This window comes from Biomphalaria glabrata, chromosome 14 (assembly GCF_947242115.1).
Source record: "Biomphalaria glabrata chromosome 14, xgBioGlab47.1, whole genome shotgun sequence".
Lineage (NCBI taxonomy): Eukaryota > Metazoa > Mollusca > Gastropoda > Planorbidae > Biomphalaria > Biomphalaria glabrata.
Genome location: NC_074724.1, coordinates 7,385,552 through 7,407,102, shown reverse-complemented (window position 1 = coordinate 7,407,102; position 21,551 = coordinate 7,385,552). Strand labels below are relative to the sequence as shown.

The window sequence follows — 21,551 nt, the reverse complement described above, 5'->3', positions numbered from 1 at the left end:
GGACATTTGTGAGTTTTCAGAATATTTTAATAATTTCAGATTTTCATGAATTTTTTCATATACTTTTGCAATTTTTCCTGGAGCCCTTGAAAAATCAGGAGGCCGCGGAACACTGTTATAAGTTAAAATTGTTTAATTTAATAATTTAATTTACAACTAGAGTTAGTGCGGGGCCCGTGAAAGTGCAGGGCCCACTACGGCCGAATAGACTGATTTTAGGTACCCATTTGAGTTGAGTGGACTCAGGGGCGCCCTAAAGGTCTCTAAATTCTTTACCAGGATTCGAACACGAAACCAACCGCCATTACCTTTCCCTACCTAATGTTGAATAAACATAAAAAAATGGGTCAGGGGCGACCTAAAAAAAACTCTATTGGATTCGAACCCGATACACTCTCGATCCGGAAGCCAGGTACTTTTTCTCTAATCTCCAGCAAACTTCTGCTTGTTTGCACAGTAGTGTGTGGTAGTTCCAGACGTAAATCTGATACAACTTTGTAGTTGAGATAGTTCTGATATGAAACATTATAAGCAGACGATCTCAAATGTTCTATCATGCCATATTATACTCGTCGAATAGAACTAGAATTATCCAGAATCTCTATTTTTGCCAAAAATTATGTTTAATTTATCTTTTTTTTTAATTATCTTATTTTACATCAGTTTTCAGTTTGTTGTATGTTAATGTTTTTTTCTTTAATTTTCGGATGTTCTTTCAGATAAGAATATGACCACATCCTGACTCTAACCTTAGAATGTACAACAGGATGGAAGCGGGAATAATGAGGACAGCCAGATGTGCATACCATACGACTAGACAGACAAAACACACACATAACTCTAGTTGCGATTACAACCATGTTTAATTCATGATGGTTGTCACGTGACAGTTTTTTTTCCCATTGTTTTATCAATAAGATCACGTGACTAAATGTTGTTTGTTTACGATTGGTGAATGAGGTCCATTGCATGGATGCTAGTATAACTGGCTTTCAAAATTGGCTAGTAAACTTTATCAAGTGTTATGGTGTGTGTGTGTGTGTGTTTCTAGGTGAAAATGAAGAAAACTAGCATTAATTAAGCTTTGTAGAATGATGCAAGATATGCGGCTCTGTTATAATCTATGCTAAGAACGAGAGACGCCTCCAGTATGCCAGAGAGTAAGGACATGTTTTTAAAGTGAGTTGTAATCTTGACCTCTGACTCGAGAAGAGGATCCTAGCAATGGAAATAAGATGCTTTAGAAGATCTTAGCTGTCACTTACTAAAACCTCACCACGAATGAGAAGATAAGAAGCAGGATTAATACTGCTAACCACTGTCCAAAAACGTAACCTCGAGCTCTATGGCCATATCACAAGTTCCTCAGGGCTCGCAAAGACCTTCCTTCATGGAACAGTACCAGGAAGAAGAATAAGAATAGGAGGACTGAGAAAGCGATGGGAAGACAACACCCAAGGATGGACAGGCCTGTCATTGAAGGAGATTCTATCCAAGGCAAAAGTCAGAGAGGAATGGAGAAAGACGTTTGACAAATCTTGTGTGGTGCCCCAACGGTACTAAAGGCTAAGGGATAGATGAAGGTGAAAATGTTTTAATATCAGTTTAACAGACTTTTGTATCTAAATAAACAGACTTCTGTAACTGAATAAACATGGTTTTTTTAACTAAATTAACATTGTAACTGAATGAATAGGCAATTATGACCAAATTACCAACATATGTAATTAGATTAATAGAATTTTGTAACTACATTATAAGATTGTTGTAACTAAATAAACAGACTTTTGTAACCTAATTAACAGACTTTTGTAACTAAACTGACAAATTATTGTAACTGAATGAATAGACTTTTGTAACTAAATTAACAAGCGTTTGTAATTAAATTAACTAAACTAAATAATAACCTTATAGAAAACCCTGAAATATGTTTTTAAGAGGAATTTCTGGGCTCATCCAATGTCTCTCAAAACAGGCGGTTTCGTGATAATATTAGAAACAGGAAAGACCGAATAGTAATTCATTTGTTTGTCTATCTTTACTTTTCTAGAAAATATCTACAGTTCTACCCTTGTAAGACCTTAAGGTCAAAGAGTTTACAAAGACAGTGTAAGAGTGACTCTTTCCCATTATGCCCTTATCTCTCCTGTGATATGTGGTCATTAATTATGCAATTTTCTTGTAGTGTCTAAACATGTACCTGTTGTTACATCCTGTTTATGTGTGTGTCTGCTTACATTCTTTAACAGGGGTTCTCCAACCAGATGTCCACATGACGCCCGTAAGGGTTCAAAGAAAATTGAGCATTTTAAACAATCAAATTTAACTTCATCGTTGAAATCCAGATCCTATAACTTGAATAAATAACTTGTTCCTTACTACTCTTGTATATATCTATTCTATGACGTCCGAAATAAAAGATTTGAAGACATTCTTTCCTCGTATATGTTTGTTTTGTAAAATGTTGTTTTTACATGTTTCTGATGTTCCTTCAGAGTTAAAGATGATTACTTTCTAGTCCAAACATCCCGCAGGAAGACGGGGGATGGGAACCTCATCACAAACCTCATCACAACTCATCACAAACCTTATCACAAACCTCATCACAAACCTCATCACAAACCTCATCATAAACCTCATCACAAACCTTATCACAAACATTATCACAAACTTCATCACAAACCTCATCACAAACCTTATCACAAACCTCATCACAAACCTCATCACAAACCTCATCACAAACCTCATCACAAACCTCATCACAAACCTCATCACAAGCCTTATCACAAACCTCATCACAAACCTCATCACAAACCTCATGATAAACCTTATCACAAACCTCATCACAAACTTCATCACAAACCTCATCACAAACCTCATCAGAAAGGAAAGAAACCGACTAGAAAGTTTCACTTAGGCGTTCGTTGATAAGTTTTATTATTAAAAGGGTCCCTGGTCATAACAGCTTGAGAACCAATATTCTAAAAGAAATAAAATAGAACAAAGGCAGACCTCATCATTGAATTGCGCTTGAAAGACATTTGACTAATTTCAGTGTCAAAGTCAATGAATGGTTTATTGTAGTTAAACATGTCTAGTAATATGTTTCTTGTAGGAGAAGATACTTTCAGTGTCAAAGTCAATGAATGGTTTATTGTAGTTAAACATGTCTAGTGATATGCTTTATGTAGGAGAAGATACTTTCAGTGTCAAAGTCAATGAATGGTTTATTGTAGTTAAACATGTCTAGTAATCTGTTCTATGTAGGAGAAGATACTTTCAGTATCAAAGTCAATGAATGGTTTATTGTAGTTAAACATGTCTAGTAGTATGTTTTACGTAGGAGAAGATACTTTCAGTGTCAAAGTCAATGAATGGTTTATTGTAGTTAAACATGTCTAGTGATATGTTTTATGTAAGAGAAGATACTTTCAGTATCAAAGTCAATGAATGGTTTATTGTAGTTTTACATGTCTAGTGATATGTTTTATGTAAGAGAAGATACTTATCTTTCGTAGTGGTGGATTAAACTGATAACTTAGCGTTTTTGCTGAGCGGTAAAGCGCTTGGCTTCCTAACCACGGGTTAGGTCCCCGGGTTCGAATCCTGTTGAAGACTGGGATTATCTTTGGACGACTCTGAGTCCACCCTAAACCTAACCATACAGATTACAAGATCTCAAAGCGAAACTTTACTTTTAAATAGTGAACTACTAGGTAATTGTTTAGTTTATTGATTCGTTTGTTGTCAGGTTAAAAAAAAAATGATTAGGAAAAGAAAGATAATTTTGGCCGATTTTCAAATTCCTGTAAAATAGTTAATACAATTTACTCCGCTAACTGTAAAGAGAAGGTGTTAAATAACGTTGTAAATATCTATTTATTTATTTTTAATTTCATCTTTATAGAACATCATAGAGAATTAAATAAAACATTTTTTAGCTCAGTGTTTCTAAAACATTAGTTTTTCACGCTCCTTAAAAGAAAATGTTAGGTTCGCCCTACCTCCTTTTCATTCAATAGGTGGGCAGCATTTATCCGGAGGTCAGTTTACTGAAAATAAGCGACGACCTTTTTGTTTATTTTGCAGTACGATAACTAAGTATGGGGTATCTAGGAGGGGTAGCACATCTAGTGGACAGGCTTTTTGAGGATAACTTGGCTCACTTTTGGTTCCCACTCGGTACCCAACTCTCATCTGTGGCTCCCAGAAGCTGTAGCATGCGCAGCGCCACACCCCAGAAACGGCTTTAACTGGCCGGCTAAACCATCCTCTCACGTTCTCTAAGGGAGTAATTCCCAGCATGTGTTTCGCTGCCAATGGAGTTTCTGATTCGGCTAGTATCTATGTATATTAAAGTACACACCTAATAACAACGACGATCCACGTTGGTGCAGCGAAAGATCAGTGATTCTTTCTCTAGATAATAGTGGGCTACGCTTTTCCCTGGTATATATTATTTGATTTTTATGTTAATGTACGGCACGATACCACCATAGCAATTTTCTTTTAACTGTTGATGAAATGTACCAATTATAATATAACTAATTCAATTATCCGGGTTATCGAATATCTGGACAGGCAGGTTCCCAATTAATCCGGATAATGGATGTTATACTGTAGATGGTTTGGAGGAGTGTTCAAAGGGCCGCGGTAAAGAGAACGAGTTGGTCATCCTCTGTAGTGGTGCCTCTGTGGTTGTTTCTTGACATGAACAGAACGAAATTATGCCATTAGGGGAAATAATAAAATTATGGTGTAAGAAATTTGAATAAACTCTAGAATCACAGTATCGAAGACGTATAGAAATCTTTTCTGTTGTTTTGTTTTCTCAAATGCAAATTTCTCTCTTAAAGGACCTCCCTTTGCTTTCCCCATGTCCTGCCTTCCTACCTCTAATGAAAATACAACGGAATTTTGTCCTCTAAGGACCTCCCTTTCCTTTCCCCATGTCCTGCCTTCCTACCTCCAATGAAAATACAACAGAATTTTGTCCTTTAAGGGCCTACCTTTGTTTCATCCGTGTCCTGCCTTCCTACCTCTAATGAAAATACAACGGAATTTCGTCCTTTAAGGGCCTACCTTTGCTTTCCCCATGTCCTGCCTTCCTACCTCCAATGAAAATACAACAGAATTTTGTCCTTTAAGGGCCTACCTTTGCTTTCCCCATGTCCTGCCTTCCTACCTATAATGAAAATACAACAGAATTTTGTCCTTTAAGGGCCTACCTTTGTTTCATCCGTGTCCTGCCTTCCTAGCTCTGATGAAAATAAAATACAACAGAATTTTGTCTTTTAAGGGCCTACCTTTGCTTTCCCCATGTCCTGCCTTCCTACCTATAATGAAAATACAACAGAATTTTGTCCTTTAAGGGCCTACCTTTGTTTCATCCGTGTCCTGCCTTCCTAGCTCTGATGAAAATACAACAGAATTTTGTCCTTTAAGGGCCTACCTTTGCTTTCCCCATGTCCTGCCTTCCTACCTCTAATGAAAATACAATGGAATTTCGTCCTTTAAGGACCTCCCTTTGTTTTATCCGTGTCCTGCTTTCCTACCTCTAATGAAAATACAACAGAATTTTGTCCTTTAAGGACCTACCTTTGCTTTCCCCATGTCCTGCCTTCCTATCTAATACGACAGATGAAAAAAAAACATTGCTCTTCCATGTTGCACCTCCCAGCCCCCTTTTAGTTTCACGAGATATCTTTTCGTTCACGAGACGTCTTTGTTGTAGTGTTGCATGATCTATTACACTTTCTCAGAGGCTATAAATAAGTCCTGATCGTTGGGTCACAATGACACTACATTCAGTTATCGAGCCTTGACCTACTGACCTGTTTGCACGAAATATGCAGTTAAAAAAAATTGTTGTGTCTGGGCCCAGTCTTGGGGGTTTTTTTAACGAAAAAAAAAATATAAAATGGCCACTTTGTACACTTTATGGCCACTTTGTACCCTTCATGACCACACCGTTAACTACTTGGTCGCCTTCTACACTGCTAGGCCACTTTGTACACTACATGGCCAGAGGAATATTTCTTTTCTTTCGCAACCTCTCTACTCCCATAATTTCTAATTTTTATTATATATTATATTTATAAGGTCCTAACGCACACAAAAAATCTAATAAAATACTATGAAAGACACTAAGATAAAGGCTCATCCCTTGTCCCATATGCTAGGACAAATTTGTAGAAATACTCCTTCTTCCCTAGTGCTATTAGAGCATGGAATGGGTTGCCTTGAGCCAGCCAGAAAAACCAGTGACTTGGCAGAATTTAAGCTATTGGTTAACATGCATGACTAGATGCATGACGCTTTGGACGTAATCATCTTCTTTTGTGAAGTAAAGTCTGCATTTTATAAGATAACATAAGATTAAGTTAATATAAGCTTTATATAATATAACTTTCCTTTCTTTTGTTTTCTTAGACAATATCCGCAGCTCTACCCAAGTGATAGCCTGGGAATGAATGACCACGACTTAAACACGTTACAGAGACATTTGTTGTAGTGGGGTTTTTTTCCCACTTCACTTCCCTTCTATGTCATCATTAAATATGCACAGCATGTCGTGTCAAAACCTTTCCATGTTGTTATATCATAATGAAGTTGTGTTCTAAGACAAAGGCAATGAAGCAAGACAGCACCTAAGACATATGTTCATTGTTAATTATTTAATGGCATGGACAACGTTTGATTACTTGTGTCACGGTGTTTATTTGAAGAGATAGAGTTGCATCTTCTCCAAAGCATCTGACGTGCGGGTCAGGAGTTGCCATTGATAGGCCTATTAGATAGTTACTGCTAAGATGCACTAAAACAAACTAGAGTATATAATTTTATTGAGTGTGATGCTCTTAAACTTGAACTTGCAACAAAAATATAAACACAGTCATACAGGATACTATGATATTAGTAATGATCACATAAACTAACTTTGTTCATTAAGGAGAGGCCTCTAGTTTGAACATTTTTTTTCTCCCAATTCCTATTCTTGGGAATCAAGTTAAAACTTTTCACAAGTATTCCTTGAGTATGACAAGACATGAATCAATGAAAAGGTAACCAGTTAGTTAATTAATTATTGGCGATTAAATATTTCGTTTAATATTGAAACAAATGCTATTAAATGAGAAATGTGGATGTATATATGGAGTTAATCCCTTTCTTACGTTTGACACTATTTTTCTCCATCTTTCCTTTCTGGGATAAAATTGAAATTTTGCAAAATTATTTATAGTCAAAGATAATACAGAAATCAATCCCAAAATTCACCAATTAGTTAATCATTGAGCACGAATCAATTAATTTTGTTTCATATAGCTGAAATAAAGCTAAATCCTGTAATTCAGTAAATGTTAGTAATTAGCGGTTCTTTCCCTTAGATTAGATCCTTTTTGTTTCTTTTTTGTTTTTCTCTATTGCTATTTTTTTCATTTGTAAAAAATATTTTTCTCCAAGGGATTATCTTAGTCTTTCAGTTTAAAGATAAAAAAAGGAGAACAGACGTCGCTGAACATCACATAGGTTTCACAGATAAGATGAGAAATGGAAGAGATCACTGTCAGTTGAACAACTTTGGATGTTTTAAAGTAGGTTGTTATTGAACTGGTTAGCGATCAGCTTGTCATCTATAGGGCAGATGATGTAAAGGTAATCTATTTATGTGGTCTAAGGTTTACGATATGATGTGAATGCCATCTGTTTCTGTGGCAAATTACATAAAGAAAATAGTGTCTTTTTAGCGGCCCCCGAAAAGGGAAAAGACGCTATTAGTTTCATGTGGTCTGTCTGTCTGTCCGTCTGCCTGTCCGTCCCGTTTAGATCTCGTAACTAGGAAAGAAAGTAAAAATTCGACATCATAATATTTTATACCATCCAAAGTTCTGATGCAACTGCTAAATTTTTTTTTCTGAAAGAAATCTGAAAGTCTAATTTTTTAAATCAATTATATGCAAGCGGTTGTATAAAAAAATACACCATTTTTACAACTTTTCACTATTTATTAAGGGTGACAACTATTTACCATTTTTTAAACACATCTATGGAAACGGTTTTAGATATTTTTATACATTTTTTTTACAATTATATTGCTAAGTTAAATAAGTACTGTCATACTAATTACTACATTTACAACTAAAAATGTTTACTTTAAAAAAAAAGAAAAAAAAATCTATTTAGTATACCAATAAGTGGAACATAATTTGAAACAACAATTAATAAGTAGTTTTTCATATTATCGCGTGAACTACAGTGCTACATTATAACCATAACATAGATCTCTAAACTAAAGAATTATTTTTTTTTACCGACAGTTTTTTTTATTGTCGTAAGGATTTGAATAAGAGATTGACCCTTTACAAAACAAAACAATTAGATCAATTAGATACTCATTATAAGGCATAAGTTAGGTGAGGTTCACATCTAACCACATTCGCTTTCACCTAGCCGTTGGTCTGTGGACCGTTGTGGCACCACACAAGATCTGTCAATCTTCTTTCTCCATTTGATAGAATTTCATTCTGATACTCTTTCTGAAAATATTGAGACCCGCCTTTTTTTTACCTGCCTGGGCTGACAACTTCTGATATTATTTCTGAAAATATTGAAACCTGCGTATTGACCTGCCTTGGTGGACCACTTCGTGGCCGAATTTGAGTTTGTGTTTCCACACAAATTGTCTTTGTAACCTTGTTAAAAGTATTTTTAATGTTTATCTTTTCTTCTACTTGTGCAGGTAGTGAAATCATACCCTGATTGTCTAGTGTTTAGTTCGTACCTTGACTGGCCATAAACAGAAAAACATCGACATTAGGTGATTAATCAAGATTGATTGTAGTTCTTAAGATTGGATATTATAATTGTGTGGGCCAGGTTGTTGTGTCATTTGTTGATCCCAAGATTTTGTAGTCATGTTGATCCTAAGAATGTGTAGTCATGTTGATCCTAAGATTGTGTAGTCATGTTGATCCTAATAATGTGTAGTCATGTTGATCCTAATAATGTGTAGTCATGTTGATCCTAAGATTGTGTAGTCATGTTGATCCTAAGATTGTGTAGCCATGTTGATCCTAAGATTGTGTAGCCATGTTGATCCTAAGATTGTGTAGTCATGTTGATCCTAATAATGTGTAGTCATGTTGATCCTAAGAAATGCGTAGCCATGTTGATCCTAAGAAATGTGTAGTCATGTTGATCCTAAGAAATGCGTAGTCATGTTGATCCTAATAATGTGTAGTCATGTTGATCCTAAGAAATGCGTAGTCATGTTGATCCCAAGATTGTGTAGGCATGTTCGTGCTAAGATTCTGTAGTCATGTTGTTCCTAAGATTGCGTAGTACGGTAGAGCACAACAACGGGCCCCTAAAAAGAAATTAGTAGTTCTGTCAACGTGACCTTAAAACATTAAAAAATTGTGACCCTAAACTTAATTATTTAATCATAAAAAAAAAGAATTTAAAGATCTATTTCAAAATGTTCGCAACAGAGGGTTAACATGCTTACCTGAAACGGACTTCAAGACTTTTAGTAACACAAGCTCGACCTGCCTAAATTAGAGGAAGCAGAACATCCTCAGCGAATCTGGAAAGCGTCTCAACCAATCGAATCTGGCTTGTTCTTATCATCACAAACTTGTGCTAAAGGTGCTAAATGATGGCATGAAGGCTCGTGTCCAAGAAAGTGGAGAACCATCAGAGCCCTTCGAAGTATCAAACGGGGTAAAACAAGGCTGTGTCCTAGCACCTACACTGTTCAGTATCATGTTCTCCGCTATGCTGACAGATGCATTCACAAATAGAGAAAACAACGGGATAAATATATCATACAGATTTGATGGTGGCCTATTCAACCCGAGGCGGCTTAAAGCAAAATCAAAAACAAATGCAGCAGTAATCAGAGACTTGCTATTTGCTGATGACTGTGCCCTAAATGCCTGCTCTGAAAACGATCTGCAGAGCATCGTCAGTGACTTCTCAAGAGCATGCTCAGACTTTGGCCTTACCATCAATACGAACAAGACTGAAGTCTTATATCTACCTGCTCCTGGGAAAGCCTACTCGGATCCAAGCATTTCTATAAATGGACAGGATATAAACGCAGTGGACAAATTCACATATCTTGGCAGCACACTCTCCAGAAATGGAAAAATCGATAGTGAAATCGACCTGCGTATCGCCAAGGCCAGTGCATCCTATGGCAGACTGTCTACAAATGTCTGGAACAGACGTGGTATCACCACAAACACCAAGCTATGGGTCTACAGAGCCGTCATCCTCCCTACATTGCTCTATGCCTCAGAAACATGGACAGTGTACAGTAAACATGCAAAGAGACTAAACCGCTTCCACATGACATGTCTGAGAAAAATACTAAATGTCAAATAGCAAGACAAAATACCAGATACAGAAGTCCTTCGAAGAGCGTGTCTGCAAAGAATCCACACAATCCTGATGCAGTCCCAGCTGCGATGGGCAGGTCACGTCTACAGAATGGAAGACCACCGCATCCCAAAACGACTCTTGTATGGCCAACTAAGCAAAGGAAAGCGCTCGCAAGGTGGGCAAAGAAAGCGCTTCAGGGACACCCTCAAAGCTTCTCTGAAGGCGTTAAGCATAGACCCTGGCACCTGGGAGACAGAGGCACACGACAGAGCATCATGGCGTCGCGCTGTGAAAACTGGCGCACAGGTTGCTGAGGAAAAACGAACAACGCAGGCAGAAGAAAAACGCCACAAAAGAAAAGCAAGACAAACGACACTAGCTCCAGCTGGAATAACCTGCCCAGTGTGCAGCCGAACATTCCGGGCTCACATAGGTCTCACCAGCCACATGAGGAGGCATAAAACCCCAGTGCAAAGCCCTCAGCCCCCTGGATGACAAAGTGGTCATCATCGAACCACGATGGACGAACTATATAGACAGATAAACAACATAAGATTCTTCTGCACGATTTAGAGAACTATCATTTGAGTTAACTATGAGGCATTTGCGGTTTAGCGGTAAATCGTTTGACTTTCAAACAAGTCTCGAGTTTGAATCAGAAGATTTTTAATTTTGGGATTTTTAGTGTTTGTGTTCGTGTTTCTTTCGTGACGGAGAAAAAAAGTTAGCGATTGGTTGGTGTCTATGCAGTGTGAATGATGCAAGATTAGTGACACTGTCGTAAGCTGTCTTGGGTAATCCAGACGAGTTCAGGATGCCAGAATGTAAAGACGTATTTTTTTTTCTGCCGATTAGATTTGTTTAAGATATAAGTTTATTTCCTCTCAAGTTAAATTTGACTAAATTCTATTAAAAGTTAACGGTTGACAAGGAAGCTACTCAAGTTATTTCAAGTCTTATAAGTTAAAATAGTCTACGCCTACAACGGTTTAGTTGTCTACCAACATTTTGGTACTTTAAGTCAACGAACGTCTATAACATAACTGAGTCCATCCAACTCTATTAATACTTAATATTAGTTGGAGAAAGTAAAGGTGGTTGGTCATTGTGCTGGCCACATGACACCCCCGTTAACCGTAGGCCTTATAGACAGATGATCTTTACTTCATCTGCCCAATAAATCGCATGGTCTGAAAAAAGCAATTTACTTTTTACATTACTATCTAATCTAGCTGTTGATCAGGTGAAATTCTTATAAGTTTCATTTTTTTTTAAATGTTAACGATTAGGGTTCAGAAAGCAAATGTTGACCTTTAATAAAATTCAAAACGTTTTAAAATATTTACAAATAAATTTCATAACTTTAAATTTTAAAAAAAGTTTGCATTGTAATGTAGAGTTTTAAATGTTCTGAGGTATTATATGTCGTGACAAACAGTGGGCATTGTGTATTGAATGGTACATTTTATATGGTGATTTTTTGTATTTGTAAATGGATGTGTGAAGTGATTTCAATATAAAGATTTCTTGAAGCAGATAAAGACGAATAAAACGAAAAAAAAATGGAAGAAAAGAGTTTTAAGATAGAAAAATAAAATAAAAAAGTATAATAAAAGAGAGACAGAGAATGCAATAGAGAGAGAGAAAGCGAGAAAGAGAGAGAAATCGAGTGTGAAAATGAGACATAGAGAGACACAGAAAGAGAGAGAGAGAGGCAGAGAAAGAGAAACAGAGAGAGAGAGAAAAAAAAATACAACAAGAGAAAGATCATTGGTAAAAAACATATCTCAGAATCGAGAAAAAAATAATCTACTAAAAGAAAAATAAGCTCCTTAAGGCCAGGAAGTACTAAATGAAAAAAAAAATTATCAAAAAGGAAAGAAAGAAGCCAAATTTTAAAATGTGTCAACCAACCTTTAGTGACGTCAACGCTGACTGTTCGTCTGATAGCAAACCTACTTGAATGTGTTATATTGACATGCTCTGGGTATAAGTATGCAGTGACGTTCAACGCGTTTGTCTCAAGGTGTGCGTCCTTTAAATGCATACCACACAGAGTTGTATAGTACAGCGGATGCCTTGAAACAATTGTGTGCTTATAACTAACATTCTCTATTTGTCTTCTTGGTTTCTGTAAAACATCGAAACCAAGTATAACGGTTAAAATAAATATAACTTTTAATAAGAACATAAAAGCCATGTGTTTATGAAAATCTAAAAAGTAGGATTGAAACAAATAATAATAATGAAAACTTAATATTAAACATTGCATTCTCATTAAAGAAACCATTATTGCCTGTTGGTGATGTGCACGATAACTAATCAATGTCAAAGCGGCTAATTAAGCTTTCAATGACGCCAAATTTATAACAAAGAAAATATTAAACAAAAAACTTTTTAAAAACTAAATTTATATAGAGTGACGCGTGAGCACCCTTTAATCTCTGCCATATCTTTCAATAATGCAAGATTTAGCTTCCCTTAGCTCAGTGCTTTTTTCTATATTAACAAAATTAATCAGTTACATTGAATGGATGAACAAATTGGTTACTTTTTTTTAAATGGATATAATATAAGACTTACCTTATCTGTGTATTGGAAAAATTTACATTTGGCTCTTGGGTAAATTCTTCCTGTAGTGCAGCTAATGTTTGCTGATCCATCGTGATGGAGAATTGTGTCGCATGAAACGTTATGAATTTTAGCTGTAAGTGAAAGGTATGCCACTACATTTCTAAAGCTGAGATTAAGTATCAATCTCTGATATTACAGTGGTTAAAAAATTGATATCTTAAACGTTTCCGAAAATAAAATGACAACCTAATCAATAACTCTAATTATTTACCTGATTTTTATTTGGTGAAAGTAAATACCGTCGGTCGTTGTGCTGGCCACATGACAGCTCATTAGATGTGTAGCTTTTCCCAAGTAAAAATCAGATAACAAGTTAGTTTTTGGTGGACTTAGGGGCGTACTAAAAATCCCAGTCTTCACTGAGATTCGAACCCAAAACCCCATTGGTTCGTAAGCCATGTTCTTTACCACTCAGCCACAAAGCCCCTATTGTATATATATATATATATATATATATATATATATATATATATATATATATAATTGGACTGTAAATGTTGATTATAAAAGGCAACTTACAGACAACGAAAGGTAAAAAAACTAAAGCAAAATACTCCGTTCCTTGAAAAGCTTTAGCTACACAGGTTAATTCTGGAGAATAAATAAAACATTCATAAATTAGATATTACATTTATCAAAGTCACACAGATGTCTATTCACGAAATATTACCACGTCCACGGCTCATCTCTTGGAAGACGAAGTGAATGCCTGGGAATCGGATATGATCAGAAGTTTGTCACCCACACAGCATTACCCCAATCCCCACTTATCTGTTGGATATAAGTCAACGGATATTGCCGAGACAGCTTGTGTTCAGCAGCTTTGCAGACTCTGCCAGGGCTCACTACTGTGTGCTTCCAGCTGCTTAAATGTCGCAAGCCTCTGATTTTTCCCCAAGGTGGACTCCCAATGTTTTCCCCATGTTTTGATATTGCAGAAAGGCAGTAGACGTTTAAATACTGAGTTTTCCTTCATTTTTGAATACCCAGCAAATACAAGCCCGAATTCTACATTTCCTTAGTATGTGGATTCTAGGTATGTGATAATTTAGTCAATCCATTTAATAAAAAAAAAAGTGAAACTGTAATTAGTCATTGTTTGTCGTAGTAAAGTAAAATCCCCTCCAGATCTTGAGATTTATAGAATAGATGATGCAATCATTTGCTTTTATGACCGACGGTTACAAGGGTGTGATGTGTCCAGGACAACTACCAACCCATAAGAGAAGGGTGAACTCCTTAAAAATCCCAAAATAAAAACTCCCAATCTTCACTAAAATTCGAATCCGGGACCTCTTGTTTCAGAAGCCAATAGCGTTACCACTTAACCGCCACTCCTTCATTATATTTCTGGCTGGTATACATTTTTAAAAAGTCATAGGCTTGCACCTTGTTGGGGTATCCTAGCGATAAATGAAACTGTAGCTGACGCCTTCAGATTTAGTTGGTGCTGGCTGGTGTTCCAGGAGACAGCATGTTTGTTGGATGCCGATCGAGACAAGGTACATGTGCATGTAACAATTTCACCTTCTGCTACTAAAGTTGTACAATTTTCAAGCATCATTCTCGAACAGTTCTCTTTTTCAAAAAAAAAAAAAAAAAAAGAAATTGTATAAATAGACAATAAAATTTGTGTACTATGTTTAATAAAAATATAAGATGGCATTAATTTGATTGAAATTTATTTATTTGAAATTATAGACTAATCTTATACATACGTTAATTAAAAAAAAAAGAAAAGAAGTATTTCTTCCTGGGCTAATTGTTTTTAATCTAGCCTTGCATGTTAAAAAGAAACGTAAACTTTTGTTTTCCTGGATAATTCAGACAACTTGTGCCTTGCTTAAATGACATTAACGAAGAAGGAGCTCTTGTATGAATTTGTCCCATCATATGGAACAAGAAATGTGCACTTATCTTTGTGTCTTTTTCAATATTTTATTAAGTTGTGTTTTTGTATTTGAAGTTTATGTATTATTGCAAATTTACATTTGTCGTCTGACCTGGTGTATCTCTAACCTTTATTTATCACGTGTCTTAACGTTTTCTCGGCTTGAAAGTCATCGATAACTATATACCTGATCTTTCTCCATTCCTTCCAATACTACGACTCCGTAAACTCCGCATTGTCAGTCCATAATACTTGCATTAGTCATTTAACTGCTTACACTGGATTTCGTTTTGCGCTGGTAAAAAAGTGTGTACACGTTATTTCTCCCACACCCATTCTCGGATCAAGCTGAAACTTCGCATAATTATTTATTGACATAGACAAGACATGTATGAATATTAAAACGTACGATGGTGTAGACACTGTTACTGGTAATTCATTATTGTTTTTAATAGCAACAAAAGAAACTAATATTTTGGTACTCACAGAGATAGCTAAATTTGTTAAGTTTAGTCCCATTAAATAATTGTTTACGTTATTTCTCCTTCACGCGTTCACCGATCAAGTTGAGACTTTAAACAATGATTTATTGTACCTAACAAAATATGAATCAATAAACAAAAATAATTAATTAGTTAATTCATTATTGGTAATTAATAGTTTTGTTTGATATCAAATATGGGAAATAAATGGTAAATTCTTGTTAGATATAATTTTTAGGACGGACGGAGTTCTCCCCCTTTACGTAAGCTTTTTTTAAAATCTTATATTAAACTTTGCTAAAGGCGCTGCGAGATATGATTAACTATTTCTGACAAGATATACGTATTACTTAGTACTAGATAAACCAGATTTGTTTAATGATCACGGCATTAAGATAATGGTTTTGAAAGGTTTTCAGTCATGAAATACACATTCGTGAGATTATTGGTACTTGACCTGAAAATGTTCATTGCTAATAAGCTGATAATCCAAAAGTTGTAGCCATTCTGAGTAGGATAAAGTCAGGTGTTCCTTCACATTAGAAAACACTTACATCCTAGGCCAAACCTCCCGCAGGAATGCGGGCGATGGTGGTAGCCCAAACCTCCCGCAGGAATGCGGGCGATGGTGGTAAGGAGGATAGGGAGTTTGTCAAACTCGGAACCATCGAGACACAGTCCAGAGCGCATACCACCCATACAGAATATGAAATTTTTCCTCGTTGTTATTAGTTTCTGGCAGGGTTTCTGTCCAGGACTTTTGCAAAAGAGGATTTCAGCCTCTCAAGCCCTTACTCAAATGGAGTTTGATGATGATGATTAGTTTCGTTAATCATTTCATCAAAACTACATTTAAAAAAAGGGTCTCAGAAAATTACTTACTTGAAATCGCAGGAAGTTGTATTACTTGACTCTCTATGCAGACATCTTTATTTTTAGTATACAATTTTGCAGACAGCTTATTCTGGTCTAATAATGTTGTTGCTGTGATATTGATTGCAAACGAAATGTTTCTTTCTTCATTACACCAGCAGTAACAGTCTTGATTGAGGTGGTCCATGCATGTGTTTAAATCCATTCCACACAAAGTTATAAAAGTCTGGACAATAATATTGATAAATGTTAATTGTTAAAAAAATATGGGTATGCTTATTGTAATCAAAGTTTTACATAACAAATATAAGACACTTGTAAAACAGCTGATCGATAAAATGGTGGGATTATAATGATTTTCGCTGCATATGTATCTACATCCAATTCTTTTCAGTGCTGAATTTAGAAAGCACTCTTTGTTGTACTGTTTTTACTGTTTAGGGCGAGTATTTAAACCATTTCTACAAGATGTCATAGTTTTTTGTTTTTTTTTTACACAGGAATATTATAAACACTTTGTCTGTTTACGCCAATACTGGGAGTTAGTGATGGGACTGTAGCTTGGGCCCGCATTAGAACCAGCTGTGAGCTAATGTTGTGTCATTTGTTGTCTGGGGTGTTGAGGATGTGGTGACAAGGATGCTGAGTTTGACTTTGGTGCTGAATATTTTCTTGAATGTTATATTATATATAAATAAATATATCTATATCTAAATAGGGGCCTATATATATATAAATAGTTAGATTTATATTGACTTTGTTAACAGTTCATCAGTTAGTCATTATTAGTAAGATTGTGTATATTGAGTGTCAGAGTACCCTGGCAAACAAGCTAAGTTTTGTAAGCCAACCCTGACACTAATTAAGTCAAATACATTTGAAAGTATTACTGAACGTAAGAATTGTATAATGGGCTGAATTAAGAATATATATATTTTTTTTGCGATCATTACTAACGGTAAACTACCACATGATTTTAAAAGTATCGAGGCATGTTGTAGATGGCCCAACACCGGCACCATACTATAAGGTGTTGTTTTTATGACAAACTACTTTTATTTTTAATTTTTTACATAATTATATATTTTTTTATGTGTATAACTAGTCCCTATTGCTGGAGATGTCAACTGATCGATGACCTATGGTATTAAATTTCTGGTAGACAACTAAACTAAACTAATAAAAGTTCAAATAGCTTGAATAACTTCCTTATGTGAACAAAACTAAATTTATATTTATTATTTATATCGAACCCCCTTCTAGCCTAGGCAAGCCAAGTTCAACTGCAGTTAGCCTCTTAACCACGCTTCCCACCGTAACTAAGACCAAGTGACGCAAATGCCTCCTAGGTTGCATCATTCACAAACAATCGCTAACCTCTTCACACCGTCACCATATCAACACACACACACGCACTCCATAATACCCGATTAATAAGCGTAAGATAAAAACAAATACAAGATTAACTTACTCTGTTCAGTCCGATGATAATCTCAACATACCCTTTTTGAAAAACAGCACTCAACGTGATTCTACCATAAACTACTAATTTATCCTTACCAAGAATAAGACCACTTGCACATGATGTAATACTATCATACTGGCTGTATGGCATTACCTCAATGGAAGCATCTGGTGAACAATCATTACAAAATTATAAAAAGATATAATAATTTAGTTTGCATCATGCAGTTGTTATCTCTAATAATGTATTAAGTACTCCAGGTCACTATTGCGTCTGAGCTAATTTGAGCTTATGTTTCGTAAGCTTATTGCATTCTCCATAATTTACAAAATTAATTTATTAATAATGACAAATTGATTAACTAATTGAATTTTTTTTTTTATTTATTTCATGTGTTGTCATCGACTATAAATATTTATGCAACGTTTCAGCTTGATCGGTGTAAAAGAATTTGACCAGACAGAAGATGTCATTTGATTTTATCTTTGGGCTAAAAAAGAAAACAAACTAAATATATAGGTATGAAATTAAAAGACTAAAGTAAATGACTAAATCATTATACGACAGAAAAACGGTTCCCCGACAAAGTTGTAATGTACCTCTTACTTAACAGACGTCTTGCAGCTGTATTGCCAAAGTGTGAGAACAATCCACTGATGGGCTTTTTACGTGATATTGCATACACTTTAACTCTTTCTCTCCTAACTGACGATACCAACGTTGATTCCGCCAGAATGTGGTAAATAATTACGGAGAAAAAGAGTTAAGTTTGTGAAAAATTTTTTGCTGTTTGTGTGTAAATCTGACTAGTATAGAAGTATCTTCGCGTGTTTTTGAAACGCAATTTTGGAATATTATTAAATACTATATTTAGAAATTATTCATTCTAGCTTATTATAATTTCATTCATAATGTTTGCATATTTATATTTTAATATAGCTAAAGTGTTGCCGGTTAAATGACTGAAAAATAATGATAACATTAAAATATAGAAAAAAAACATTTCTTCTATTCTTATTTTAAATATCAAAAGTATTTCTAAACAATATTTTGTCGGGTCACCCAGAAAAACAATAATAGATAGATAGATAGATAGATAGATAGATAGATAGATAAATAGATAAAAAGATAAAAATATAGATAAAAAGATAGATAGATAGATAGATAGATAGATAGATAGATAGATAGATAGATAGATAGACATAATAACATAACAAAATAATGAAGAATGAGTCGCTTACCAGGTAATGAAATCTTTACCGTAATTTTAAAAGACACTAAATACATCAGAGTACCAAGGTTTCTCCTCGATAACATGCTGGCGATTGGTGCTAATTGTTACACTTTTTTTTTTAATTTCAAACTTTTTGTTTTTCATATACTTCAAACTTTGCAACAATTTTCATTTAGGAATATAATAAAATGAGTACTAATAAAACTAAATAGTTTAAACTGTGTTGATAAATAGGAAGTTTAAATTTTTAAAAATATATATTTATTGTCCTTCTTAATCACTAGTACTAAAAGTTCATGAAAAATATTCATTTGTATTATAAGTGAACTAAATATTTCATAAATGACTGTATACATTACCAGCTTTTTAAGTGTGCTGTTAAAGGATATCAATAAAAACTTTCACTATGACTAATGTTCATTGCAGTACTTGAAATCTTGAACAGACATCTAGAGACACTTATATTTTCAATTGGAATTAGTCAAAAAAAAACAACTCGATAGTGTTTTAAGTTTAGTAACTCGCAACTTTATGTAGGCACAACTCATTTTCAAGCTCATTAAATCTGTAGTGGTTATCACAAGCCGGGTGGTGGCTATGAAAAATACGACCCATTTAAAGTCAGCGTTGTGGTTGTCACAAGTAGGGGTTGCGGTTGTCACAAGTCAGGGTTTTGGTTGTCACAAGTCAGAGTTTTGGTTGTCACAAGTTGGGGTTTTGGTTGTCACAAGTAGGGGTTGCGGTTGTCACAAGTCAGGGTTTTGGTTGTCACTAGTTAGTGCTTTGGTTGTCACAAGTTAGGGTTTTGGTTGTCACAAGTCAGGGTTTTGGTTGTCACAAGTCAGAGTTTTGGTTGTCACAAGTTGGGGTTTTGGTTGTCACAAGTCAGGGTTTTGGTTGTCACAAGACAGTGTTTTGGTTGTTACAAGTCAGGATTTTGGTTGTCACAAGTCAGGGCTTTGGTTGTCACAAGTCAGGGTTTTGGTTGTCACAAATCAGGGTTTTGGTTGTCACAAGTCAGGGTTTTGGTTGTAACAAGTTAGTGCTTTGGTTGTCACAAGTCAGGGTTTTGGTTGTCACAAGTCAGGGTTTTGGTTGTTACAAGTCAGGATTTTGGTTGTCACAAGTCAGGGCTTTGGTTGTCACAAGTCAGGGTTTTGGTTGTCACAAGTCAGGGTTTTGGTTGTCACAAGTCAGGATTTTGGTTGTCACAAGTCAGGGCTTTGGTTGTCGCAAGTCAGGGTTTTGGTTGTCACAAGTCAGGGTTTTGGTTGTCACAAGTCAGGGCTTTGGTTGTCACAAGTCAGGGTTTTGGTTGTCACAAGTCAGGGCTTTGGTTGTCACAAGTCAGGTGGTTGTTACAAGTCAGGATTTTGGTTGTCACAAGTCAGGGTTTGTAGATCCTCGTGATATTTGAGTTATACTGTAATTCCTTTGGCAGTAAACTGGCCATGTGTCATCTGTTGTGGACAAAGGGTCTCCATATTCTCTTTTCAAGAACGAGGTACACAAGTTATCAGCATGATATTTCGTGAGAGAGACCAAAGTAGAGAGTAAAGAGCCTTAACTTTTTGAATGTGTGCCAGAAAAGCAGGACCGCTCTCCCATTTATTGACAGAGTATTTGTTTAGCCTTTACAACTTCTCTTATTTTCTTGCGAATTCATGTTTGGAACTTGTTTAGCATCTACCTGAGTGGACTCGGGATTTTGAAAACGGTTTAATGATTTTCCTAGAAATTTGATAGTTTATGTATATCTTTGGGGAAAAATACTTCTTAATTGGCCAATAATTAAAAAATTTGGTTTGATCGTAATAATTTTTTTTAAATATAATCATCCTAAAATTAAATGTGGTCTTTATTTAATACGATATTCAATAAAGACGTTTCATAAATTCCAGAGGGTTAGAAAAACTACGCAAAGCATTTTACGTCGAGTTCACTAGCTGTACTGCTAGAGTCTGTGACAATATACATTTGTATATGACACTATACTTTTTTTTTTTTAATACACAATATCAAAACTATTTCTTTAACTATGTCTATAAAAAACTATATTACTAACTAGATCCAGTATACTATTCTAGACTATTGTTTTTAATGTTTCCTAGTCTGTATCAATATCACCAAACTAGAAGATAAGATAATAAAAGAGATAAGATAATTTTTATTGACCCAATAAAATGGAAATTCAGTTTGACTACAATTGACAACCTCAGCGTAACTACTGTACAATAACAGTTTAGATGAAAATACGAACAACATTCACACACGAAACACATACACACTCAGAGCCAGCGCTTAATAAATTAGACTTCTATGTACTTCTCGATGACGACAAATGACCTTTAACACTCTGACCGAAAGTGGGATGAAGGAGTTTTTAAATCTTTCTGTTTTAAGTCCTAATGGAAAGTAGACGACCACTTCGTTTAGATCTTATGTAATGGGTGCAGGTTATTTATTAAGTATCGTGAGTGTTTTGGAAAGGCATCTTTCAAGAAAAAGCTCTTCTAGAAACGTTAGCTATTTTCGAGTGATATACGATGCTTTTTTAATTAGTCTATTTAGTCTTAGTCTTTGTGC

The 21,551-nt window shown here is 35.3% G+C and overlaps 1 protein-coding gene across 2 annotated transcripts in view; it reads right to left on the bottom strand.

The window, feature by feature from the left end:
* LOC106053879 (uncharacterized) overlaps nucleotides 1-16,551 on the bottom strand; it is a 46,862-nt gene extending 30,311 nt beyond the window's left edge. The window contains exons 1-5 of one of the 2 annotated variants that reach the window (XR_008774769.1): nucleotides 16,276-16,551; nucleotides 14,410-14,598; nucleotides 13,540-13,611; nucleotides 12,970-13,091; nucleotides 12,301-12,517 (exon numbers count right to left, since the gene is read on the bottom strand). Coding sequence is in view for 1 of the 2 variants with exons in the window: in XM_056010608.1 (XP_055866583.1) it covers nucleotides 12,301-12,517; nucleotides 12,970-13,091; nucleotides 13,540-13,611; nucleotides 14,410-14,598; nucleotides 16,276-16,471 (796 nt within the window). In the remaining variant the exon portion in view is untranslated. The remainder of the gene's footprint in view (nucleotides 1-12,300; nucleotides 12,518-12,969; nucleotides 13,092-13,539; nucleotides 13,612-14,409; nucleotides 14,599-16,275) is intronic. The other variant, XM_056010608.1, reaches the window with a different exon arrangement.
* Nucleotides 16,552-21,551: the final 5,000 nt, after the last annotated feature.